At 45.7% G+C, this 27,725-nt stretch overlaps 1 protein-coding gene across 3 annotated transcripts in view; it reads left to right on the top strand.

Moving 5' to 3' along the window:
• The window catches only part of ABCA2 (ATP binding cassette subfamily A member 2), a 108,914-nt gene that overhangs the window by 34,444 nt on the left and 46,745 nt on the right, over positions 1–27,725 (top strand). For all 3 annotated transcript variants that reach the window (XM_079961864.1, XM_079961866.1, XM_079961865.1), the window contains 15 exons: positions 2,069–2,180; positions 3,409–3,575; positions 5,037–5,164; positions 6,824–6,922; positions 7,624–7,809; positions 9,832–10,050; positions 12,128–12,456; positions 14,716–14,875; positions 15,540–15,668; positions 16,942–17,109; positions 18,420–18,516; positions 20,148–20,321; positions 21,358–21,460; positions 22,585–22,699; positions 26,717–26,907. In XM_079961864.1, coding sequence (XP_079817990.1) covers positions 2,069–2,180; positions 3,409–3,575; positions 5,037–5,164; positions 6,824–6,922; positions 7,624–7,809; positions 9,832–10,050; positions 12,128–12,456; positions 14,716–14,875; positions 15,540–15,668; positions 16,942–17,109; positions 18,420–18,516; positions 20,148–20,321; positions 21,358–21,460; positions 22,585–22,699; positions 26,717–26,907 — 2,377 coding nt within the window. The remainder of the gene's footprint in view (positions 1–2,068; positions 2,181–3,408; positions 3,576–5,036; positions 5,165–6,823; positions 6,923–7,623; positions 7,810–9,831; positions 10,051–12,127; positions 12,457–14,715; positions 14,876–15,539; positions 15,669–16,941; positions 17,110–18,419; positions 18,517–20,147; positions 20,322–21,357; positions 21,461–22,584; positions 22,700–26,716; positions 26,908–27,725) is intronic.

Below are 27,725 nucleotides of genomic sequence, written 5' to 3' on the forward strand. Positions count from 1 at the left end.
GCTGCCCCAGAGAGTAGGACCTGAACAAATCGATTCAAGTTACAAGAAAGGAGATTCCGACTAAACTTTAAGAATAACTTTCTTAGAGTTAAGAAAGTTTGTTAGAGAGTGGGATGGACTCTCTCGGAAGGTGATGGACCCTTCTTCTTTGGAGGTTTGTAAGCAGAGGTTGGAGGCTGTCTATCAGGGATTATTTAGCTATTGCTTGCACTGCAGGGGGTTGGAATAGATGACCGTGGGGTACCTTCCAGCTCTGCAATCTATGTTTCTAAGCAGCCATTGTCACCTTTCAGTTGTATCTCCATAAAGCCATTATTGTGATGTTTATGTTTTAGGATGTTTTACTTTATCTCATACATTTTTTTCTCTCCTCCCCACCCTCATTTTTTCTTTCTCCCCATCTTTGAAATATGCTTTGTGTCTCCTCTAGTCTGTAAGTTGAGTTTCCCTTTTCTTTTTCTCTCCTGCCCCTCCTTTTGCTTTGCCCAAATTGTTCTGGGGAAATGTGGACATATTTACTCAACCCAGCTTTCACCAACCTGGTGTTCTCCAGATGTTTTGGACTAGAACTCCTATCAGCCTCTCCAAGCACACCCATGCTTCCAGCATCATCTAGCTGTGCTGCCTGAGGCTGATGGAAGTTGTGCTTCAAAACATCTGGATGGCACCAGATTGGCATGAGCTCATCTAACCCTTTGGACTTCTGCAACTAATATATAACTCAATTTAACCCTCATTTTTCTCACCCTTCCACTTCCTTCTTAACTTGTTGGGATGCTATTGAAATCATAGTGCTGTAAATTGTGCTCCAAAGGTCTCTGCAGATTTTAATCTGCAGCAAAGCCAGATTCAGTCATCGGTTTGCAACAGTTTGATACCAAAGAGCCTTAAAAGTCTGAGTTGATGGGATACCATCAACAATGGTATCCCATTGTTCACAATGCGGTTTGCTCACCATACTCTAGATCCACCAGCCTTTTAGTTCCATTTGTGACAGCTTTCCTTCCTTGCTTTGCATTCCCCATCCCTCCTGTTTTCTCTCCTGACTAGCTGCTGTTTGGGGAACTAAATACATATACAGATCTACAAGTGATGGGCCAAAGGCTATACGGAAGGCATAGGGTGGTTTGTGGTGTGCTTATTCGTCTCTTGCTACTCACCAACCTTCTTTCTCTTTCCTTCTAACATACCTTCACCCTAGGATGTTTTTAACTGGCCAGCCAGAGAGTAATTCTCCTTTGAAAGGGATGGAAGGTCATTGGTTGCCTCACTCTCCACAAAAGCAAACAGGATTTAAATTCATTAGGCTTCAGGGATCTTCTTTGACTTTAAACCTAGAGAGTAGCAAGTAAACTTAGTGTTGAGCTCCTAAACACGCTCAGTCAGAAGTAGTTGCAGACTGGAGCTACCAAACTTGATGCCGTCAGTGCTGTCTGGTGAGTGGATCTGTGCACATTGGCACAATGGCATCCCTTAATCCTCCTTTTCTTCCTTTGCGTCATGCTTGCTGGCATCATTTGGCAGTTTGAGGATTGTGTGCTATTAGTTGAATTGCCCTGTGGATGCCTATAATCCAGCAAGTTTTTAAAATAATCAGTTTTGACATCAATTTCAAACATTTGGGGGCTGCAAATACTCTTCCATTATGACTCAGAAATAAAGAGGTTTTGGAGAAATGTTAACCTTTGAAATTTGGAGAGCAATGGGCTTAGCATCTGAATAAGCACTGAATTCTGAAACGCAAGGGAGAATTTTGTCTTGATTCTATGCCCCACTTTGTAATGAGTTTGCACCGTCACGCCACATGGGTTTTGTATGTGGGTGTGGGTGCAAATAGCCATTCAGTATCGGCTTCTATCTGTTGACTTTATATCATGAGCAAAGTGGAGAGGATGACTTCTGACCCTTCAACCCTCTGAGCTGCACTCTCTGAATACTGTTTAACTTAACTGAAGAAACTTAACTAGCTGGTACTGATCCAGCACGTGCGCTTCTCTGTGAACTACTTGTGGGTCTCCCTGCCCTATAAATTCCCGCCTCCCCTCCTCTTTCTTCTCCCCTTCTCTAGCATACTACACAGCAGCCCCTCTCACCTCTGCTGGGATCTTGCCAGTGATGCAATCCCTGTGTCCCGATGGACAGCGAGATGAATTTGGCTTCTTGCAATATTCCAACTCCACGTGAGTCCACCTCTTTGTTTCCTAACCTACGCGGGAGTCGTCTTCCATCTGAAGGGGGCACCATGTTGGCAAAGACTGCATTATACAGTGGCTTGCTCAAATAAGAGAGAAAGGCTACATATATATAGCAGATGCACCTTCTCTGATGCCAATAGGCAGGGAGTTCCAAAGTTTGGGTGCTGCCGCATTAAAATATTCGATTTCTTACAACTGCAGGACAGTATTGTGTGTCACCTGTAAGAGTGTCCGTTCCACTGATTTATACATTTGAGTGGGCACATAGCCAATAAAGTTATCCTGCAATGATGGTCTTTTAGGCGGGGCATTTAAAATTCCATGTGCATAATGCAAAGTCTGTGTGCATACACACACGCGCCTTTTAGAGGAGTATTGACATAAGCAGCCAGGTGTCTGGTAGGTAGCAGCAGAAGGTTTCATGGGCATGGACTTTGTGCTACCAGATGCATGGCCTGTTTTCCTAAGTTGACACATATGGGTGCAGAAGGTGGAAAAATCATAAAAGGCCGGATTAAATGATGATAAAAGGCAATGGTGATAAAATGTAAACAGCACAGTCTGTGCTAATTTGATGAAAGGTTAAATGCATGCAAATTAAACACAGTGATGATTCGTAACAGCAGTTCTTGGAAGTAACATTATTATTGCTAAGCTGATCACCACCTGTAATCAGCGGCGTAGCTAGCAGCTAGGGCACCTGGAGCGGCACACATGCCGAGCACCTAGGGGCCGCCCATGGGGGCGATCAGCGCCCAAGGGGGATTTTGTCACCCCCCTCAGCGATGGCACCCGGGGCGCACCACACCCACCACACCCCCCTTTCTACGCCTCTGCCTCTGCCTGTAATGGAGCAGGAAGCCACTGGTGTTTTTTATCCAGTGGTAGCCCTGCTCAGAGTAGACCCACTGAAGTTAATTGGCATCACTAACAGGCTCATTATTTACAACAAGTCTACTGTGAATGAAATTTAGTCACACACAACCCATTGTCTCAGTTCAGGCCTGAACACCCAGAACAAAATTTTATCATTCTTAGTTCCAAGCCAGCTGAATTCCTCTGTTAGAGAAAGCTGCAGTGTTGCAAAGAGTTGCAGCCCAGCTGATTTGCTCCAGGTGCACCTGTTGGAGGTGTGGTGTTGACACTTCCTCCTTCCCTGCTCAGTGCCTTCTGCAGCTGTGATAACTCTTGGTTGGTTGGTCCTTTCTCTTAGAGTAACGCAGTTGCTGGAGCGGCTCAACGAAGTGGTGGAGAAGAGTAACCTGTTTGATCCAGATCATGCTGGCCTGGAGGAGGAGCTGGAGTCCTTACGACGCCACCTGGAGTCTCTCAGCAGCAGTGAACCCAACACCATGGAGACTCATTTCAGCAACCGGGCAGGTGAGGTCCGAGGCTGGACCTTGCAGGGGGAATATCTGTAGCTCAGTGGCAAAGCACATGACTGAACCTAGATTACTGTAACATGTTATTAGATTTCGGAAACTTCCGCTAGTGCAGAATTTGGCACCCAGGTTGCTCACCGGGGCATGATGCTTTGAGCTAATTGCACCAATCCTGGTCCGATTGCACTGGCTTCCAGTTACTTTCCAGGACCGACTCAAAGTGCTGGTTTTGACCTGTAAAGCCTTAAAGAGCTCAGGACCACAATACCTGGGGAGAAAATAGTAAAGACCTGGTGAAGAGAGCACAGCAGAGGTTATATTTTCTGAGAATCCTCTGGAAAAATAATCTCTCAGAGGACCTGTTGATGGCATTTTACCATTGTACTGTTGAGAGTGTATTAACTTATGGTCTCTGTGTGTGGTTTGGGAGCTGCACGGTCAGGGGAAAAACAATGCTGTCCAGGGTTGTAAAGACTGCGGAGAGAATAATTGGGTGCACTCTTCCCACCTTGGATCAAATCTACGCTTCCAGGTGTCATTAGAAAGCTGCAGAGATAGTGAATAATAGTACACACCCTGAAAATGATCTATTTCAGCTTCTGCCTTCTGGAAGAAGGTCCAGGGTTATAAAGACTAGGACTAGCCACCTGAGAAACAGTTTCTATCCAAATGCAATTTTGGTTTTAAACGCAGTGTAAGGTAGTCTTTATGGGAGTACAGTCATACCTCGGGATAAATATGTTTCAGGATAAGTATTTTCGGGTTGCGCTCCGCGGCAACCCAGAAGTAATGGAGCGCGTTACTTCCGAGTTTCGCCACTTGCACAAACGGTCAAAATGACGTCACACGCATGCGTTGAAACGACAAAACGGGACCCGCACACGCGCAGATGCATCTTACATTCCATTCGGGATGCGAACGGGGCTCTGGAGCTGATCCCATTCGCATCCCGCGGTACCACTGTATATTGTATTTAATTATGGGGTATCAGAATTTTTAGGGGGTTAACCAGGCTGGGATAGCTGGGTTAGCAGGCTTGTTGGTTTTTGAATGTCTGATGTAGATTTTTTTGGGCTGGTTAACATTCTATGGCCTTTTAAATGTGTTGTAGAAACGGGGATTATTGGTTTGTGTTTGTTCTTATTTTTATTGTGTATTTTCTGTTTTTTATATTGTAATTTTTTGTGGTGAGCTGCCCTGAGATCTAAGGATGAAGGGCGGAATACAAATATAATAATTTAATAATATATAATAAAATAACAACCTGAAAAATCTGCAGGTTCAGTCCCCACCATCTCCCATTAAAAGGGTCAAGTAGCAGATTAGAGGGAGGTGCTTGGGGTGGAACCCACAATGCCCTGCATACAAAGCTGGTGCCCGACAGCTGAGTGACAACCCACCGGTGACAATCCCTGCCTTCAACTTCATCATTTTTTCTTTTCCTCCCCTGACCCTGCAGCCCCCGGCTTCACGCTGGACTCGACTGCCAAGGACAAGCTGGAGTTCCAGCGGTTCCTCATGCAGAACCTTTCTCTATCCAACGAGACTGCTGAGCTGTTGGCAGGGTCCAAAATTAACCTCAAAGAGGTATGTGATTATTATTTGGCAGTGGGTGGGGAGGAGGTACCTGGGGGGGGGGGAGTTGCAGTTCCTGAAACCAGAGCTTGGCACAGTGTTTGGCTGCATGTTAGGGTTGGTCAGGCAGTTAGAGCTGCACCTTAAATTATTGGCTGTTGTAATTATCCAGTGTGTTCATGTCCCACATTTCTCCCAAGTTGGGATTCAAGGCAGCTGGAGAACATTTTTAAAAAGGTAATAAAAACAAAATGGTTAAAAGTGATAGTTAAAATGCATTAAACACATACATTAAAACATTTAGGTGGGTATATTTCTTCTTCTCTTGTACTCTTTTTTTTCTGATCCCTTGATTTGAAATTTTGTTATCCCACCCTTGTTTGCTTTGGTTGTTTTGCTATTGTTCCGTTGGTTTGATTTGTTCTACTTTTACGTACATTGTACACAATGATGTAAAAACTTAATACATTAAAAAAGGAATTCTGTTTAAAAACGAAACAAAGCAAACATTAAAACACATTTGGAAGCAGATTTGAAATAGAATTTGGCCTGACAGCAGCCCAGTGTTCAGCATGGTCTGCACCTTAATTTTCAAACATCCGTCTGAATAAGAAGATCTTAGACTGCCAGACTGAGCTTTAGATAATTTTTGGCTTTAAATTTGGTATATTTATGGCCACCCCCTTAGCTTACTTTGCTGCTGCTGCCTACATTACGGCCCTGCTAGGAATGGCAGACATTGTTTCCTCTCTTCCCCCAGGATTTCCCCCCTCCCCCAGCAGCCTTCCCCAACCAGCTGCAACTCCAGTCAGTGGTCAGGGATGTTGGAAGTCCAGCCACATTTTAAGGAAAGGAGGATGAGGGAGGCTGCCTCAGAGGAAGGGCCTGTGATGATAGAGTGTTGGTTCTGAACACCGTCTGAGTGAGAGTGGCGCTTCCTGTCTTCACTCTAGCATGACCAGCAGGTGACAAAAGCAAGAAAAAGGGCAGTTGCCACAACTGTCTTCAGTGAAAGGGTAGCATTGGGATAGTTTGGCCAACCTTATCCAATCCTTGCCTGTGAATTTTGGCTCTGCCTTACTTTCTTATTATTACTACATTTATATCCCACCTTTCCTCCAAGGAGCTCAAGGTGGTGTCTGTAGTCCCCGCCTTTCTATTCTACCCTCACAGCAACCCTGTGAGGTAGGCGAGGCTATGCTCTGTCTCTAGAGTCATGTCTCTGCAGCTGCAAAATTGATTCTATGCTCTCATCTTGGACACAGATTCTCTGCCAGAAGAGCAAGAACAACAGTTGCAAACCCCAGAACACCCTGATGTAGCAGTGGAAGGCGCAGTGTACAGAACAATTCCTGTCACCCCCTAGAGAAGAAAGAGACATGTATGGAGTGTATGGAGCAATGATTCATTGTTTCAGTAGTCTCTATACTAATGCACAGCATATGAGAAACAAACAAGAAGAATTCAAGCTCTTAGTACTGGATGACAAATATGACCTAATAGGCATTACTGAAATCTGGTGGAATGAGACTCATGAATGGAATGTAGAAATTGAGGGGTATTACCTATTCAAAAGGAGGAGAGAGGAGGGGAGACTACCCCTGTTGGAATGCCAGCTCTGCCAAGAATGTAAGGTGCCAGAATGATCAGCTAACTATTTCTCCACTCCAGGTTTACCGACTGTTTTTTGGCACCTCTCCGGTCTCCGCAGAGGGTTTCCATGAGCCATGGGACCAATTCAGCACAGCTGAGAAGCTTCTTCACCTGGAGGTGAGATGGTTGCCCTGTGGTCTGGAGTAGACAGGAACAGACCACAGTGGGTTGCCAGTTGATTTTGGATGAGTCACATTCTGCCTGCCAGCTACCGGGGTTCTTACATAGAAGGTTGGGCTATCTGGGCCCTTTGGGGCCCCTCTGGGTGTCTGAAGCGCGTAGCCAAGATCCACTCAATGAGTTAAAGGCACAGTGATGGGGAACTATTTTCAGCCTAAGACCCGCATTCCATCACAGACAAGCTTCCAGAGTGGTTGCATGAGAGTGCTGGGTGCGGCCAGAGGCAAGAATGGGCAGGGCCAGAGGCAAAAATACGAGCAGAAACAGATGTGGCTCTTAACCATATTCAGTAGCCTGCATTTCAGCCATGCAAAAGTCAGATCCACCTCTATCCAAGCGAACAAGCTACATGTTCACAATTGAAGGGCCCATTCCAGCAAGGCAAAAGCTCTCAAGGATGTTGTGGAACAAGGCCGGTGAAAAGTGTGGTCCTGGGGGCCAGATAGGGAGGCTTGAATGGCCTCATTCAGTCCCTGGGATAACCCAGCAGCCTCAGCTTTTGCAACTGGAGTCCATCCGTCTGTCCATCTGTCTGGGACCCTCCCTCCCCAGCCAAGTGAAAAGGAACAAGCAAGGCAGGGAGCCTTTGAGGCTTTTTTCTTCCTGATCATCTCCCTCGCCTCTTTTCTCTCTACCAGGAAAGTCTTCTCGGCAGCTGGAGGACCGTGGAAGATGGGCTGGTCCGCCAGGCCTTACGCCATCCTCAGAAGGGCTCCCACAAGCAGGCCTTCCTGCACCTCCTTTCTCACGCCTTGGGCCTTGCTAGCCCTACTACAGAGTCTTCCAGTACCTACAGCCCCCAAACCTTTGTAAAGGACATGGAGGTGAGAGACTGAGGCAGGACTTTGTGTTGGTTGGTGGGAGGTAGTCAGGGGTGGGGACTACTGGTATCTCCCGGGCAGGATAACCCAACGACCTACCATGGGCTGAAATTGAGTGGTAGATCCAAATTGGTGGTTTCTTATTGGTGCGTATTCCACATAATTCAGTGTGGTTTCAGCCACTCTTGTAAACTGCTTTTTCATTTTCATGTAACCTGTTGCAAGGCCTGCCTTCCTTCCTTGTTTGTTTGTTTGTTTGTTGAGGTGCTTATTTATACCTTGTCCTTGGGCTCCCCAATGTGGAGGTGCTCAAGACAGCTTTATGTGAGAAACAAGTGAAAATGACAGCGAAAGAAATAAAGATATGACCCCTGATAACGTGCGACTGGTTGTGATTTATCTTCCTCCAGAACAGAGTGAAAACAGTTTTTGTTTTCAAGTTTCCTGCATTTAGGGAACTTGAAGATCAGTGGTGTTTTAGTTGAATACACAGAAAGGACAAAAGAGATTCATCTGCAAAAATGTCATCACCGTAGAAACACCTTTGTTTAAAGCAACCTTTTTCAACCCGTTGTCCTACAGATACTTCGGAGTATAACTCCCACCTGCCCCACCTTCACACACAGACCAGGACTGATTGGAATTGTAGTCCAAAGCTACACCAGATTTGGCAGGTGCTGCTAGACAGCCAAATAATTGCAATAAAAAAATAAAATATTTGTTGCTCTATTTTTGCTATTACTGTATTTTTAGGGGGGGGGTGTTAATTGGATGGTATGCAGCGAAGTTTTACTTATTGAAATTATTGGACCTAAACATAGTCATGCTCATTAATTGCAGTGGGTCCATTCTGAGTAAAACTTCGTAGAATACCACCCCATCTATGGGCTCTTTGCAATGTAGTCACCCACTGCTTCCATACACACAGGTCTTTTTTACCCAACACAATGTGTTTCTTGGAAATGGTTTGTTAGATGAACGTTCACTTAAAGAGTTGACAATTTCCTTTTACTCTGATGGGGAAATTTCTAATGCATTGCCAGCCACACAATTTGAGCCCCAAAAGAACACACCCAGGAAAACCCAGGGAAAAAATGCTCTCTGATTTGTCTGATAGTTCCCCCTCCTCCCTCCATTCCTCAGCCAGCCAGCCAAAAGCAAACAAGGAAGTAAGAAATGTTCTCTCTTTGAATATCAGAATCTATGGTGTGTACTGTATTGTGAGCTTTGGGTACTAATTCATCATGTTTGGAGAAGTGAATTTTAACTTAGCAAACATTTATAAAGCAGGATCTGGATGTATTTACTTAATCATTCATTCACATTGTTTTCATTACATAGCTAATTATTTTTTAAACCATAATCTTTTATATGTCATTAGTTCTGCGTGTTTCATCTGCATTTCTTTTATTTTTTCTTAACCTGCCTTGAGTCCCAGTTCTGAGAAAAAGCCAGGCTATCAAGAAATAGCAGCAGCAGCAACAACAACAAATAATTTATTAATATCCCTCCTTTCTCCCAAGCTGGGACTCATAGCAGCTGTTCTGTAAGCCTTCCCTGGCTCACCCTTCCCCAAATTTAAAAAGAACCTCACTGACATTCTGCGACATGACTGCCATTCTGTCAGGGCGGACCCTCCCATTGGATAGAGTGGGATAGCTGTATCAGGCAATAGACATGGGAGTGGGCAGGGATCAGCTGCAAGGTGTTGGGAGAATTAGATTTGTGTGTGCCATGCATCTCCTGTTCCTTATCTCCTAAGCTAGCGTTCTTTCTGCCTTTGGGTGTGACGGAGGGCACTGTCCTGACTTCAGCACTGACATTCAGCCGCCAGCCTAGTTGGCTTCTGTATACTGGCAAGTTAGCAACGTGGGCCAGCCCTGAATCTTACTATTGTCTTCAGCTGAGGAGTTAAGGCCCAGGTTGTGTTGAGGGCTCAAGGTGGCATTATGTCCAAGTGGGGCAGACCAGAAATGGTTACCGGCATTGCAGGTAAAGATGTCCTTCATCTCTTCCCTTTCCCAGAGCATCCTTTTCACGGCTGCTGTGCTGGAGAGCCTCACCTGCCAGCAGAACCAGGATGAGCTGAGGCGCATCCTGATTGTTCCAGAGAGCCGGCTCCCCCTTCTGCGAGCATACCAAGCCACCGTCTGCAATAAGAGCACCAGCCTGCGCAAGGAGTATTTTGGACAGCTGGCTGCCGAGTTGAAGGAGCAGCTGGATGCTCACAAGATCATCAGCCAGGTGGGTGCAGGATTGAGAGGGATGCTCATACATACACCATCCCAGGTTTCTGGCAGCTGTAACAACATGGGTCTGTGCCCACGTGGATGAGGTGCTCAGTATTTGGTATCTCATGCAACTTTTCTGCTTGTCAGCGCAGATGCTTGATTTCCAGTGTGTTTTGTCCAGGAGGTTGCCTTCAAGCCGAACTGCAAACCACTGGGAAATTGTTAAGATCTGTTAGCTTGATTCTTGTTCCTGGCAGCCACTGGCACTGTGGTCCAAGGCTCTTCAGGTTTCATACATGCGCATTAATGCTCCATTTAAAAATAAACATGTGCTGCATGGATAGCAGCGTGCTGGTGATCGGGCCAGTGGCCTGTCTTGTCTGACACCCTCTTTTCACACAGGCCAAACAGATGCCCCAATGGGAAGCCTGTAAGCAGGGCCCCAGTGCAACAACACGCTCACTTCCTGTGGCTTCCAGCAACTGGTATTGAAAAGCATTGCTGCCTCTGAGTATGGAAGCAGATCATGGCCATTGTGGCTAGTAGTCACCGACAGCCCTCCTCCAAGAATTTGCCTCATTCTCTTTTAAAGCCACCCAAAGTAGGTAGTTATTGCTGCCTCCTGTGGGAGGGAGTTCCATAGTTTATGCACTGCGTGAATTTTCCACTATTCGGCTTCATTGAATGTCCATGACTTCTAGTGTTATGAGAGAGGAAGAAACCCCTTTTTCTATCCACTTCTTCTATGCCATGCATAATTTTATGAATTTCAATCATGATCGCCTCTTTCCCCCAAACTATAAAGTCCCAAATACTGCAACCTTTCTTTATAGAAGGGTCACTATATCCCTCTCAGATGCTGCTTAACTCCTATCCACCGTGACCAGCATGGGCAAGGACTGCGGGAGTTGCAGTCTAATTTGGCTAATCTGGAGGGCCACAGATCACCCACCCCTGTTTTACACTATCCAGCAGGATATCCCTGAGCAACACATGAGCAGGGCATGGAGGCAGCAATTTCCCCTCCACAGACCTTGTTCCCAGCACCTGATGCTTGAAGGTATAATGTTACCATATGTGGAAGTCCCATTAGCTCTCACAGTTAATAGCCACTGGCTAGAACTCTCCTCAATTAATTTGTGTAATCCTTTTATATCATAAAATGTATATATGGCTTGATTGTAAAAAAAAAACAAAAAACCTCAAAGCAGTTTACAAAAAGAATTGAATGATAAAATTATCAGTGAAAACAGTTAAAAAGAACTGTTTAAAACATTCAAAATACAGTGGTACCTCTGGTTGCGAACGGGATCCGTTCCGGAGCCCCGTTCACAACCTGAAAGGAACGCAACCCGCATCTGCACGTCTGTGCATGTGCAGGTTGTGATTCGCCGCTTCTGCGCATGCGCGTGACGTCATTTTGCGTGTCCACACGAGCGACGTAACACTTTCCAGTACTTCCAGGTTGCCACGGGACGCAACCTGAAAAAACGTATCATGAAGCAAACGTAACAAGAGGTATGACTGTATAATTAAAATCAGCAATAAACTAAAACAGATTCAAATGCACAACAGCATTCTCTATGCCTGGGTAGGCCTGTCTAATGAAAAATGTCTTGGGCAAGTGCTGAAAAGGGTAACAGTGAAGAGTCTGCCTGATGTCAGCAGGCAGGGAGTTCCAAAGTGTGGGTGATGCCATACTAAAAGATCAATTTCTTACAAATGCAGAACAAGTATTATGTGGCACCTGTGACAATATGCCAGTTAACATAAATCAAAGCAGTCTAGTGGGCACACATGGGGTAAAGCGATCCATTGACAGATTTGTGAAGGATATGCCCATCAATGGCTATGTGGAACATCCCACGTTTAGAGGCAGTCTATTGCTAGCGCACTGGCAGAGGCTTAAAATAGTCCTGGTTACGGGCTGTCTGTCAAGTGGTGGTGGTCTGTGGGTAATGTCTGCTGCTCAATAGGGCCCCATGAAGCCCTGCTGAGCTCTTGTGGGATGGAGCGGGGCAGGAATCTGCTCTGTGAAAAGGCCAAAATCCCGTGGCGATGCTGACTCCTCCCTTGCCCTTCTCACGCAGCTGAAACTTGACGAGGTGAACAGCACGGCGGCCAGAAACCGTCTCCACACTGTGCTGGAGGACCTGATGGAGATGGAGAACGTCTTGAAGGACGTGGACATCCTCTCGGCGCTTGCCAAGCTCCTCCCCAAGGGGGCCTGCACCTCCAAAGCACCCACCACCACCTCCAACAGCACCAGCTCCACCGGGAACTTCACCTCCAGCACCAATTCCAGCGCTGAGGAGGGCAAGGGGGAGAGTGAGGCACCCACAGAGAACCCCCAAGGGCAGTGCTCGGCCTTCGTCCAGCTCTGGGCCGGCCTGCAGCCCATCCTCTGCGGCAACAACCGGTAAGGCCAAGTGGCCCGGAGACTGGCAAGACTTTTCACAGGCTTCTAGAGGATCTGTTCTTGCCGGTTCTTCAGCCCCACCTGTCAGCACAGCTGTTTCGTTTATTTTATTTAAAGGGCAATTGCAAGTTGTGCAAGGGTTACGTTATATCCCCAGGGGTTGCTCGTAAAGGAAAGTCTGAACAACCCCTGGAAAAGCCCTTCTATACTGAACGGCCCCAGTCTCGCAAGACCTCAAGACAGCCCCATGAGATCTCACAAAAGCCTCCCAGAGCCTTTGTATGACTGTCCAAAGAACCTCATAAGCAAGGTGGAGGGCTTAAGAACAGCCCTTGGCAGAAGCAGGTATTGAAGCCCCTCTGCCTTACTTTACCCAGGCTCTGGGACAGTTATGCAAGGCCTTTGGAGGCTTCTGCGAGATCTCATGGGGCCATCTGGGATCCTGCAAGAGTCTCCAGAAGCCAGTAAGCTCCATGCCCCCTTTCTGTTGATCGAGTGAGTGATGATCTGTGTAAAGTTGTGATTGCGTAAGTAAATGCATTTCATAAAATTTAAATGCCACTTGATTATAAAAGGAGCAACCTCAAAGTGGTTCATGAAACAGAATAAAACAATGACATTGTCAGTTTAAAAAAGAGTTAGATATTTTAAAGCATTAAAAGCCACGTCTGTTAATTTCAGTGGTTCTGCTCTGAGTAGGACTAGCGTTGGTTACAGCCCTTAAATTGTTGGAACCCTATGGGCTGTGATATGCCGCTGAAATTGCTGCACACACGTATTATTATTATTATTATTAACAATTAATGTATTATCTACCTTCAAAACCACTGTCTCAAGGCGTTGTACACGTAAGATAATTAAACACTGTTATTCAGTATGGCAACCATTTCATTTTCGCTGCATGAAGACCAAAGAAGAAAGCCACCTCAAACTCACAGGAACCTATGGAGAGATCCACTGGATTAAGAACTCAGGTTATTATTGTGTCTGCCTTTCACATGTCTATGGAGATACCAGGTTGCCTATTGTGATATTTTCATCAGAATGCCCAATCAGTCGCTTCTGTTTGGTTACATGGTTTGTGCTTATTTGTTATTGCACATATGTGAAAATGCAGCAGCAGCAACAACAACAGACGTTCCTGATAAAGACCCATTCATCCAGCTGGGATCAAAGCCTGTTGGAACCAAAATGTCTGCATCCATAAAATACAGTTAGTTGGTGCCTGCAGTAGGGTTGCCATCTTTACGGGTTTTCCTGGACACGTCCTCATTTTTAGGCCCAGCATGCCATCCGGGGGGGATTTTTTCATTTTAGATGAAATGTCTGGGTTTGGGGAGGGGGTTAATTCTTTAAAAATTAATTAATTAAATTTGGTGTGGCACAGCGCACGTTTGGGAGGGCGCTGTACCCCAGAAGTGGAAGCGCTACAACAGGGTCTTGGAGCGGCCTGCCAGGAGCCGCTCTAGTCCTCACATTGTCTCCGGCAACCACTGTGCCAAGCTAGGCCTCGCGCAGTTGCCAGGGCTGTGCAAGGCCTCACAATGCTTCCGCTGGATGCGCTAGGCCTTGGGCCGTTTCCACTGGGTGCAAGGGCTCCGCAGCCGAAGACAGCAAAAGTAAGAGGGGGGTGAGCAGGGGGATGAGGACGGGGTCACTGGCAGGGAGGAGGCAAGTGAGGGAGATGCAGCATAGTGGTGGTAGGAGTCCAGGTTTTGACTCTTTAAAATATGGCAACCCTAGACTGCAGAATCTCAAACAGAAACATCATTCCACAGGACAGGGGCAGCCACACTTAAAGCCCTGCTCCGAGTTACTGCAAAGTTGGCTCCTGAGGTCTTTGGAGCTTGTTCTTTGCTGCTCAGCGGCAGCCGTTTTCAGCAGCCATAGAGAGACGGAGTGGGGAGAGAGATTGGGCAAAGCTGTTTTTCCTTCATTTTTCTTTTGCTGGTTAACGTAACCAGTTTTTGGAATAAGCCATGATGGGAGGGGGAGAGATCACAGATTAGAAATCACCGATAGGAATCAGTAGAAATTGTTGACTTATTAGGCAAACGCTCACTGAGGAATGCATTTTGTGTGGAAAATGGGACCTGCATGTACAGCTTAATTTGCAGTTCTGGGGGAATAAAGTGTGAATGCATGATAAAAATGCGACAACAGCAGCAAAGTTCCCATGGTTTGCCTCCGTTTTCCTCCTTGGCAGCACATTTGTCAGCAAGAGTAAATTTCGATGTCTTTTTCCTCTTCCCTGTGCAGGACCATTGAGCCAGAGGCCCTCAAACAGGGCAACATGAGCTCTCTGGGATTCACCAGCAAAGAGCAGCGGAATCTGGGCCTTCTCGTTCACCTCATGACCAGCAACCCCAAGATCCTCTACGCTCCCGTGGGCACAGAAGTGGACAAGGTCATTCTGAAGGTGAGGCTTTGAGGGAAGCTGGCATTGGGTGTGCTACTGAACGTCCCTCATTTCCTCCCCTGCCCTTTCCTTGTTAGGAAGCCTGGGGCTCATCTGCGTTGTAAGCCTGCATCGCTTGCATCCCAGTTTAACTGCCTTGTGGCTTTCCCCCATAAAATCCTGGGGAATTTGGAATTTGGCCAGGGTGCTGAGATCGTTTTCCTGATCTAGCAGGCTGTTCTTACATGGCAAAATATCTGGAGTTTCCTGGATCTCCTACCTCCCAACATGGCTTAACAAAAGTCTTATTGGGACTTTTGTTGAAAGTACTTTTTCACGTGGAACTCATAGGGGTGTGTGTCTTTAAACACCTGGCTGTGGGGCACCTCCTTTTCCTTTCCTGAGAGCCAGTGTGGTGTAGTGGTTAAGAGCAGTGGACTCGTAATCTGGTGAACCGGGTTCACTTCCCTGCTCCTCCACATGCAGCTGCTGGGTGACCTTGGGCTAGTCACACTTCTTTGAAGTCTCTCAGCCCCACTCACCTCACAGAGTGTCTGCTGTGGGGGAGGAAGGGAAAGGAGATGGTTAGCCGCTTTGAGACTGCTTAAGGGGAGTGATAAAGCGGGATATCAAGTCCAAATCCAAACTCTTTGCTTACTCTTTGCTTACTCTGGTTGTTCTGCAGGCCAACGAGACCTTTGCCTTCGTCGGGAACGTGACTCACTATGCCCAAGTGTGGATGAACATGTCAGCGGAGATCCGCAGTTTCCTGGAAGAGGGCAGGTTGCAGCAACGGATTAGCAGGCTGCAGCAGGTACGCTGTTAGAGTGTATGGGGTGGGACAGTGGAACAGGCAAGAAGTGTACCCATTCCACAGCTGGAGCAAAAAGGTTTAAAAAGGGCTAGACCCAGATGAGAGGACAGAGCAGTTCAGGGGGAACAGTGGTGCAAGCTCTGCTACGGTCCCAGGATTCTGGTGCAGCTTGTAGAAAAAGGTGCTTCCTCCAGGGTCTGCATAGGTTTTATCGCTGCAGCCACAGGCAGGTCTGTGGTGGGGCTGGTTTGTCCCCCCCCCCCCCCCGTGTGTGTGTGTGTGTGTTTCTGTTCAGCCTGCTCCCACTTTTTGCATCCTGTCCTGGGATATCTGGGAAACCTTCTGGCGCTCAGTTGTATTTAAGGCAGTTAAAAGGAAAAGTTGTCACCAACCAAGTTCCAATCAGAGTAGACCCATTGAAATAGATGGATCATAATTATACACGTAAAACTCAGTGGATGGAACTGATGTTGGAATGTACCCAGAGCTACTAATTTGACTTCTGCAGATTCCAATCTCTTCTATGTTGCCAGGAGCATTGGAAGCTGCTTTCAACCAGGGCAAACTATTTGCTCTTTTAGCCCTGCTTTAACACTTGTCTGGCAGCGGCCCTTCAAGGTCTCAGGAAACGAAAGACTTGTCACCAACTTGCTGCTCAGTCCTTGTCACTGGAGAAGCCAGGAATTGAACCTGCGACCTTCTGCTTGCCAAGCTTCTGCTTTGCTCTGTTGAGCTACAGTCCTTCTCCAATAGAATCTCTTCTGAGACACCAGATGATGGACTCCAAGTACCTGCGGGGAGTCTCTCCCCAAAGGATGCTACTGTTAGAGCCTCTACAGGGGCTGGGCTTCATGCTGTGCTTCTGAGTGTAGCATGGGTGAATGGGAGCGCCAAAAATGCAAGTGGAGCCCATGGCAGAGCTTCTCATAAGCCCCCTGGTCAACCAGTGAAGCTCTGCTCACTGGGCTATCATTTCTAGAGACCAGGTTGTCCTCTGCTAAGAGCAGGGCCTCTTCTGCAGTGGCACCAGGACTAAAGGATAAATTGTCATCCCACAATGGCACATGTGTGTATGTGCAAGCACCAAAGTCTAAGAAGCATGCTGCTCTGCATCTACATCATACTTGGACAACAATTCCCATCACCCCATTGGCAGTGCTGGCTTGGGGCTGGTGGGAACTATAGCCCTACAGGACCAGAGTGGCAAAGGCTGGCCTAGAGGTGGAAGCTCCTCATCACCCCTCTCCTTCCCATGTTTGTCCATTACCCACAGATCGCTGCAGATCTTCGCAGGCACCCCGAAATCCTGAACGTGTCAGATGGTGACCTGCTTCACAACTTCTTGGACAGTAACTTCTCTTTGCCCAATGCCAGTGTGCTTCTGCAGCAGCTGGACACCATTGACAATGCAGCCTGTGGCTGGATTCAGTTCATGTCCAAGGTGAGTGTCCCTGCTGCCCTCTTGGGAAGAGAGAGAAACGGCAGGAACTTAGGGGGCTCATGGAACCCACTTCTTCCAGATTCCGCTCTGGACCTTGAAGTTCTGCTTTACTGGAGCAGCACCTAAAAGTGTTAGAAACCAGGGGCTTTCAAGAGATAATTTTCAGGACTAAAATCTCCCTTGCTTTTCATTTTTAAACTTTAACAGACTTACTTCTCAAAATTGCAACCTGGTGGCTGTTTATCCAGTACACAGACAAAGAATCTACAGACACAGTACCTGCCACATTCCACAATAAATTATTGTGCTAACATCTTCACATCAGCAAATTCCAGGCTCTCTCCACCTCAGCGCTCATACAAACTGTACTATCGTTATTTAGAATTGTAATATGCCTTCAGATTGGGCAAAAGGGTTGGCGGATGGAACATTTGTCATTTTTCTCTTTTAAACATGTAACTCAAATGTACTTTTTTCTTTTTTTGCAACTGTAAAACTCAGCAGATATATTTCTTAAATTGTTTTTTAATACTATTAAATACCAGAAATAGAGCATTTATTTCTCCATTTAAAAAAAGAAGAGTGGTTTGTTTTTTTCCTTTATCAAAGTGAGGGAGCATGCATATCATTCCTTACCAACATTGCAAAATCCATTGTTCCTGCCAGCATTCAAACAGGCTGGAACTGAAGAGATACTGGAAAGTTGGAAGAGCACCAGAGTGGGGCTGAGGCAGTCAACCATAGAAATGTAGAACCGGAAGGTACCACAAGGGTCATCTAGTCCAACCCCCCAACTGAGCTATCCCACGTACCTCAAGCTGGATCCACGTAGCCTGGTCCCCAGTTTCTCTTGCTCTAGCTACTCTCCAAGGCAGCCACATACCTGAGATTGTCACTTGTTAGGAAAAAGGAGGTTCTACATTATAGAAGCCACTAGGAGATTTTCAAAAATGCTTTATACAGTGGTACCTTGGGTTAAGTACTTAATTCGTTCCGGAGGTCCGTTCTTAACCTGAAACTTCTTAACCTGAAACACCACTTTAGCTAATGGGGCCTCCCACTGCCGCCCCCCAATTTCTGTTCTCACCCTGAAGCAAAATTCTTAATCCGAGGTACTATTTCTGGGTTAGCAGAATCTGTAACCTGAAGCGTATGTAACCTGAAGTGTATGTAACCTGAGGTACCACTGTATATTGTTTATAAATGCTTTAAAATAAAACCGTGACAGAAGCAGGGCTTAAGATGATATGATGTCTGCAGTTCTAAGCTGCTTTCCCTGATGAAATCTCTCTCTTTTTCCCCACCACCAGGTCAGCGTGGACATTTTTAAGGGCTTTCCAGATGAGGAGAGCATTGTCAACTACACTCTCAATCAAGCCTACCAAGACAACGTCACTGTTTTTGCCAGTAAGCTTCCTTTTAAAAAAAAAAAAAAAAAAAAAAACATTTTATTAATTTCCCAAAAATAACAAAAAGAAAAAAGAAAATAACACCAGAAACCAATTTTTGAACCATAATTTTCTGGTTGACTTCCCTCCACTCCCCCTCTTGGTTCCATTATTTAATCCTTGTTCATGCACGTCCATAAAACTTTATATTCCTAACAATCCAATTTTTAAACCTTATTCATCTTTTTACAAATGCGTTTTAAAAGTTATACTAATGTAGAAGTCTATACACAAAGCTTGAAGAATATACAGTAACCTTTACCCCTTCTTCTTGGGTTTCAAATTAGCTAATTTGTCCTGCATATCAATAATTGATTTTGCCAGTCTTCTTCTTCTCTGGCGGAGGTTTCTTCCTTCTTAGGAGCTAGCTGGTCTTGACCTGGGCCAGTAAGCTTCCATCACCTCTGCATCTGTTCAGACAGGGCCCAGACTGGTACTCAGACCACTACTGCTTTTTGCCTGACCTGCTACTCTGGAGGCAGCTCCCAGAACTGTATGGGTATACTCTTGCACACATTACTCTTATTTTGTATAGTTGTGCAAAAAAAAATTTAAAAAATATTTTTGCATATTTTAAACCGGCTTTGCTATCCTGAGTGAAACATGGATGACTGCCTCACCCCCAAAACTACTGCAAATATTTTTTCCCCACCCCAACAGGCATTTGTTGCCTGCAGATTTTCCATCTTATCATTTGGGACTAAAAATTATGGGGCTAAGGGCTATAATCTTGATTTTTCTTACAAAAACAGTAAGTTCTGTGTCCAACACCACATTCTGTGTTTTTCCTCGGCTCCTGCAGAGATCACAAGCCCTTGTTATCAAGCAACATTCACAAAGAATTTCAAGCTGTTAGAACTAGAAACCTGACATTCTAAGCAATTCGCACCCTGGTCCAATTGCTGGAAAACCACAGTGGGAGAGAGGGCTGTTGTACTCATGCCCTACGGGGATCTGGCTGGCCACTGTGAGATACAGGTTGCTGTCTGAGATGGGCCTTTGGTCTGATGCAGCAGCCTGGCCCATCTCATGTACCATGCGGCCTAGGACCCACGTACCTACAGGACCGCCTCTCCTGGTATGCCCTGCAAAGGACCTTAAGTTCCACAAATAACAATACTTTGGAGGTCCCAAGCCTCAAGGAGGTTAGATTGGTTTCAACCAGGGCCTTTTCAGCACTGGCCCCGACGTAGTGGAATGCTCTGTCACAAGAGACTAGGGCCCTGTGGGACTTGACATCTTTCCGCAGGGCCTGCAAGACAGAGCTGTTCCGCCTGGCCTTTGGTTTGGACTTGGTCTGACCCTTATGTTTCCCTCCCCTTATGGTCTTGATTTATCGGCTACTTTGAAATGAGGCTGCATTTTAAATTGCATTTTAAATTGGTTCCCCCCTCCCTTTTTCTCCCTATTATGTTTTTACTGTGATTTTATTGGTGTTAGCCACCCTGAGCCCAGCTCTGGCTGGGGAAGGCGGGGTATAAATAAAATGTATTATTATTATATTAATCTGGTCAGATGTATCACTGCTGGTTTTTGTGTCTCTTATTATGCATTCTTTTCTGTCCTGTCATTCCCCCCCACCCAATAAAGGTGTGATCTTCCAAACAAACAAGGATGGCACCCTCCCTCCTCACGTCATGTACAAGATCCGGCAAAATTCCAGCTTTACGGAAAAGACCAATGAGATCCGCCGTGCGTATTGGCGGCCTGGCCCAAACACCGGGGGCCGTTTCTACTTCCTTTACGGCTTTGTCTGGATCCAGGGTGAGCACATTCCCAGCCTCCCTATTTCCCGTTCCCATCCATCCTTGGGCCACAGACATGCCCTGTTCTCTCCTCTGCCCTCAAGCAAAGCTGCTTCTCATTAGATCATATGCCCTGTGCATGCGGCTGCAAGGTGGCGATTTATATCTCGCCCTTCCTCCCAAAGGGGGTCTCAGGGCAGCAAACCCATCACTAATAAAATATAGCTTAAGAACTTATTTATTGATTATTGCATTTATAGCCCACAATTTTCTCGTAGGGAGTTCAAGATGATGTACATAGTTATTCGTCCCCTCTTCATGGCTAATAATTTCAGGGTTTCCAGGAGCAAACCTTTTGGACATCAAATGTCCGACTCAACACAGATTTTTTAGGTTTTTCCTGAATAATGAGTGTGACAGACTCACTTTCAGAAACAGGGAGCCACCACCAAGAAGGCCCTGCCATGAATCATTGGCAACCTGAAAACGCTCAGTGGCAGGGCCACCAACAGGACCTCCGCTGCTGACTATAAATCAACAGGAGGGAATGGCTCACTGAACCTTTGCTTTGTACTCTGCACCTTGAAGAGGCGGTCCACTTCTCTGGGCCAGCTGCAGTGCAGACTGCCTTTGTCAGCAGCAGAAGTAACCACGGTGGAAATGGCAAAACAGAAAACACAACATTTTTGGATGTGGTCAAGTTTATGTGATGGTTGGACCACAGCCTCAAGAGGCAAATGCAGAGGGTCAGGTGAAGCTGCATTGGCCCCTTGACACCACCTGGTCCCACCTGAGCCCCTCTTTGCAATATTGCCCACTAGCCATCTGCAGTGGTGTGGCTGAAGAGCCAGCAGACCAGCAGCTCCTGCCCCCTGGCCAAGTGGCCACAATGGTGGTCGAGAGCAGAGCAAAACCCTCTGGTCTCCCTGCCTGAATGCCCTGGGTGCCAGGACCTCTTCTATGTCTTAAGCCTGGCTTGTATGAGGTGACAGCCGAGAGGTGCCGTGAGCAAAGTGGGTGACAGATATTTGGGGTCTTTCTCTCTCCCTCGCTAGATATGATGGAGCGAGCCATCATCAACACCTTTGTGGGCCACGATGTGGTCGAACCCGGAAACTACGTGCAGATGTTTCCATACCCGTGTTACACCCGCGATGAGTGAGTCCTTAGAAGTGTGTTTGTGTGTGAGCAAAAGAGACAGAAAAGTCCGCTTTGTTTTGTTTTGTGTTTATTCTGGCCTCTTAATAACTCTCCTGTGTTGTGATAGGTACTCAGAAAGAGCCAAATCTCAAACTTCCCCCTTGCCATCCCATCAGAGATGGCCTTTTGGTCTTTCCAGGGCAGGGTGTGTGTGTCGGTGTGTGATCTCTGAATAGTTGGTTCTGTATGTACAAGGGGAATGGTCCAGATCGCCCTCTATTGGCAGAAGGGCCAAAGCAAAGTTTGGGTCCAGTGGTTGACCAATAATGTTGGAAACAATGTCATAAATGTCTCATACTCTCACTGTCAGGGTATGAGGGTCCCTCTCTTCTTACGGCACTGGGGTGAAGTTGCAAGCGTGATGCTAGAGGTCCTCTTATCCCAAGGTCAAACTGAAGCCTGACTTTCTTCCTAACTTTGGGAGAAACTTTGAGTAGAGTCAGGAGGCTGTGTTGCCCTAAGGGCAGAATCATAAGCTGCTTCTGCTGGCTTGACTATAGCTTTCCTGCTATTATTATTATTATTATTATTATTATTATTATTATTAAAAAACTGCCCTTCACCTTAAGGTCCCAGGGTGGGTTATAACACTAAAACACAATATTAGAAACAGTTTAAAACAGCTCACAATCGCCAAAATAAGGTAGGGTCTAAAAATATGCACCACTCAAATATCAAACGCCAGGGTAAAGAGGTGCACCTTTAGCATTCTCCAGAAGCTGTGCAATGAAGGTTCCAGATGCACCTCCATGGAGAGAGTTCCACAGATTAGGAACTGCTACAGAGAAGACCCTCTCCTGACCTACTGCTACCCTCAAAATTCAGAGGGGAGTGCAAAAACCAAGAGGGCCCTTACTGCCAATCTTAGCACCTGGGGGGTCTGTAGGGAAGGAGGCAGAATTTCCTTGACCAACAGGATACCTCGAGGACCCTTTTCCTGCTTTTATGTGTCAGGCTTTACCAGCCTGGTGCCCTCCAAATGTTTTGGACAGCATCTCCCAGTAGCCCCAGGGAAGCTGGAAGGCACCCAGTTGGTGAAACCTGTGGTAGGTTACTTTCCCCCTTCCTCTTCCTCCCTGCAGCTTTCTGTTCGTCATTGAGCACATGATGCCCCTCTGCATGGTCATCTCCTGGGTTTACTCAGTGGCAATGATGATTCAGCATATTGTGGCAGAGAAGGAGCACCGCTTGAAAGAGGTAAGCCCGCAGAGTTTGTTTCTCTGGTGGGTGGGCTGTGCCTTTTGCCAGGGCCTGGCCCCAGTGGTAGCCGTAGTGGCTAATATTGAGCTTACATGTTCAGAAGCTGTAGCACCCTGCTTGTGGTTAACGCTTAGCTGGAATGAAATATTCAACGCAGCAATAGAGAAATTAAAATAATAATTTATTTGTCAGACAAATAAATGATAGGCACAGTGGTATATGGTTACCAAAGCTCTGCCCCCTCCAGCCCTGATGGCCAGCACTTATATTTCCTCAACCCAGCCCCCTTGCTCCTCCTTTGGCTGCCTCTGTCCAATCAGCCTGGTTGAAATTCCTATTGGCTGTTTGCTAGAACCAATCATAAAAGATACACCCATTTCCTATTACCTTTTATGGGAGACAAAGAGCTATATTTCCTTCTATCCATAAATGGCAGACAAGTAGCCATATATCTTACATTTGCCTCGACAAGGCACCTTAATTACCAGATCACCTTTTGCCCCTGTTGCCCTGCATTCCAAAACAAATGGCTAAAACAAATGGCTCGTGGTATTAAATTCTATCTAAACAGAGATCTTGGGTGCACATTCTCACACACCATCAATGAAATAAGAATCTAACATAAGAATCTAACATTTCTTACTTTCTAAATCCTTTGCCTAATTACATTAAGCCAACAAATTTCATACATAACATAGATAGCTTTTTAGAAGAAAAGGCCTTTGCAAAGTAAAAGGAACTCAGTAAAAAAACAGCTTCAAAAGAAGCCTCTTCAGTTTACACCCCCCTTTCCCAGCCAGCTGCTTTTCCCATTAGCTCTTCCCAAAATTTATTGCCCTTTAACTCTAGGAAAATATGGCTAGAGTCTGATGGGAGGCACATGGTATTATTTTCTGTTAAACAATAAATCTTACTATTTACCAACTCTTAATTAGTGTTTTTGCAGCTTGATTGTATTCTGTAATATGTAGGGTCAGTGTAACATTTGCTCCCAGCCTGTAATTCCCTTTTACGACTTTGAGAAACTTGTCTCCTGCTACTGCTATAAATCACGGGGGCCCTTGTCCAGGAGAGCAGAAAGATAAACAACTGAAAAAAGTACTTAGCCAGCTGGTTTCTGCCTGGCATGAATTATTTGCAAATATATCTTTAAGCTCATTTTAAAATACAGGCCTTGATCAGATGCCTCAAAGCAGTGTACCTTTGGCCACCAGATGCTGCAGGCAGTTGCCTTCACTCCCTCCTTGAGGAGAGGCAGGATTGAGATTTGGTGATATGCTTCAAGGTCCAGAATATGGGAAGCCCCCAAAAATTAATAATTATAATTTGGATGATAATTTGGTCTTTTTATTTTAGTTTTTTATTTTAATTGGATTATGATTTGATAAGTTAACTGGATGGTTTTATTGGAAAATAATAAAAATGATTTAACCATATTTTCCACATCTGAATTTTAACGCTTTAAAGTTCTCCATCTCTGGCTCTACAATTCTCAATCATGTATCCTTTTATCCATCGAGTACAGCTTTATTTGTATATATATCTTTTTTCAACTGTCTTTTTGTCAGCGCAGCTTCCTCTGGCTCCATTCCAATCCGGGCTGTTATCCAACTCTGTTATCTAAAATTTCTGAAGTTTAATGACGCAGCAACTCTCAAATCGTTAATCCTTCCAATCTGGGCTGTTGTCCAAACCTCCTTTTGAGCTTTAATGTTAACATGAAAGTGTTTTTCTCATAAGGATGTGTTTTTTAAAAGAAAGGAAAAAAGAAATCCTGCAACTTAAGACAGCAGAATAAATGGCACCAACTGTGAAATTGTGGAAGCCTTGGGCTACAGAGAGACAGTAGAGGGTTGTTGCTTTTCCCAGGGGCAGTTTGGAAGGATTGCTCTTTGCTCTTTGCCCTCCTCCCACTCTTGTCTCTGGAGAAGCATATTTGGCGGGACTCTCATCTTCTGAACCAGGGAGGGCGGGTACCAGGGGTCCTTCAGCATCTTCCTTCACCCCTGACCATTGGCCATGCATGCAGGGGGTGGGGGTGGGAGCCCAACAGCAGCTGAAGGGCCACAGAAATCCCGCACCCCTGTTTTCAAGCCACTGTCAGTGCCCCCAAATAGCTCTTGGAGCAGTAAGTTCAAGCAGGTTCTCTGTGGCCGGCCGTGAAAACATCCATCGAGGCTGGATTGTTTTTGCAGTATATATGTCCTATTTTTATGGCAAACGCCAACTCAGCTGTGCTCCAGCAGAACACCCCGTCTCCTGCTAAGGAACTGCTGAGCTCAGCCACTGGAAGAGAAAATTAGGTGAGATCAAGAAGGGGGAGGTGGCAGACACGGACGCAGGTGGTCAGTATAACAAATGGTAGGTTAATGGCCTAGATTAGGATTTTTAGACAGCATTTCCCTTGGGATGGCAGAGCAAGGCTGAGCTGCGAATGCAATGCTGTGGCTTACAAATCTTGATTCCTCCTGGCTGAGAAAGTCAGGGATGCCTTGCTGGTGATAGCAGCACTCAGCACTTGCTTCACAGATGTTAGATGTCTGTTCCTGCAGCAGCCCTGGTCAGTATTACTATTCCCATATTACCTATCTGGGGGACTGAGACTGAAACAGCTGCTAGCCTAAGTGTGGTTCTGCCTCCTTGGTGAGGCAAGTGGTGACCTGCTTCCCATGTGGCACCTACTCTAATCTCACTTTGGCATCCAGCAAAAACCTTCTTTATTCTCCTAGGCTTTAAAACAACCAAGCAAACAAATCTGCTTAAAGCCACCATGGGAGTTGCGTGTTTATCTGTTGTGCTGTTATTTATCATCTTTTTCTTGCTGTTTTTCTGTTTCTTAAGTCTCTTTATTGCATGTAACTGTAATAAATGAATAGTTCTTTTTTAAAAAATAATATTTATTAAAGTTTCAAAAAAGTTACAAGGAAAAAAAAGAAAAGAAAAATAAACATAAAATACAAAATACAAAAAAGTAAAAACCATTAAAAACAAATCAACCTTTCCAAATCTTGACTTTCATTTACTTGTTTCCCTGACCTCCTCACACCTCCCTTTTTTGTATTCTAGTTCAATTAGTTATTTCAGCAAATCCTTTCCATTTTTGCTTTTATCTTAATAATTTATCTTAATATATTATAACTTTACATTCTCACCTGTTAATAATCCATCTTTAAATACTCCTTTATAACATTACTGCTAAAACCACATAGCTTCATTCCAACATAAATGAATAGTTCTACGATATATCTCAACTCTCTCCCAAGGAGTTCAAGGTGGCATACAAGGTTCTGGCCCCCATATTATCTTCACAGCAACTCTGTGAAGTAGATTAGGCTGATGAGAGAGTGACTGGCTCAGGGTCACCCAGCAAACTTCAAGATTAAGCAGGAATTTGAATCCTGGTCTGCCAGCTCCTAATCCCAACCCTTTTAACCACTCACACCATGCAGGCTGATTTGGAATCAGCGCTCCCTGGTGGTGAATATACTGTACATGCCTGCTGCCACATAACTGGAAGGTGCAGAAAGTGGCATGCAAGAATTAGAATGCCTAAGCAGAATAATAAAGTAAATATCCAAACTATAATAAATTCAGTTAAATACCAATACAGTGGTACCTCGGGTTAAGTACTTAATTTGTTCCGAAGGTCCGTACTTAACCTGAAACTGTTCTTAACCTGAAGCACCACTTTAGCTAATGGGGCCTCCTGCTGCTGCCATGCCGCCGGAGCACGATTTCTGTTCTCATCCTGAAGCAAAGTTCTTAGCCTGAAGCACTATTTCTGGGTTAGCGGAGTCTGTAACCTGAAGCGTATGTAACCTGAAGCGTATGTAACCCGAGGTACCACTGTATTGCAAAAAATAACTGCTCTGGTATTGCACACATATTGTGTGTGCGCAGTACATGCTGTGTTTCACTAAACAGGAAAGGAGGATAAATGGTGGTCGTGGTTCCTGTCTAGGGGCCATGGAATCTGGCCTCTTGGGCTGACACTGTCCCCTTTCTCCCTCACAGGTGATGAAAATGATGGGGCTGAACAACGCGGTGCATTGGGTGGCCTGGTTTATCACAGGGTTTGTCCAGCTTTCCATCTCCGTCACGGCGCTGACTGCCATTCTCAAGTACGGGAAGGTTCTGATGCACAGTGACGTCTTCATAATTTGGCTGTTCCTTGCCATCTATGCTGTGGCCACCATCATGTTCTGGTGAGTTAAGGGAGGGAAGGAAAGCGGAGGCGGAGGATGAAAACTAGATTTGAACAGGGGGCTTCCTGATTCACAGTTCTGTTTCTCAAGTGGGCAATGGGACATAACCAGGCTGGTTGATTTCTCCCACTTGCTTGAAGGAGGCAGAAAAATGACCAGATGTGGGCTCCTCCCCTACCATGGGGGCTCAGATCGTTTTTCTGCCTCACCTGTTTCTTCTACCACTCTTCTGGCCTTAGTAATAAAAATCCCTGTGCATTTAAAAACTATCAGGCTAGGGAGAAGGTGATATGCTAGTTTTCTATAGGCAGGTGTGGTTTTTCTTAATTTGCGGTGGAGGTATAAAGAAGCCTTTAGGCATGAAAGTCCCATGCACAGTCAAAAAGTGGTGTGGTCCAGGCACCTCAGTAAGAACGAGGCCTCTCCCAGTATGCCACACTTGTTCTCAACCCTGTAACCCTGGTGAGACTGATCAGGGCTGCTGATAGTTTAAGAAACTATGCTTCAGAGGTCTTCATACAGCCCTTTGACATAATATGTGAATGTGTGTATATATTTTCTATGTGTGTGTGTGTTTTTGTGTGCGTACGTACGTACACACACACAATTTGCACAAGTAACTTTTAAATTATTAATTTTAATTTTAATTGCACAAATTTATCCATGTCTTGAATTCACCCCATGGGTTTGTTACATCCCGGCGTGGCCACCATGGAGAGGCAGGGCTGGTGCCTCAAGTGGGTGACAGGAGCTCCTGGATTTCAGCTGTGCAGCTCCAGTCAGGCCCCTTAACCTGGGCATGCAAGTGGAGAGTCCCT

The sequence above is a fragment of the Podarcis cretensis genome (assembly GCF_951804945.1).
Source record: "Podarcis cretensis genome assembly, chromosome: Z".
In the NCBI taxonomy this organism is placed as follows: Eukaryota; Metazoa; Chordata; class Lepidosauria; order Squamata; family Lacertidae; genus Podarcis; species Podarcis cretensis.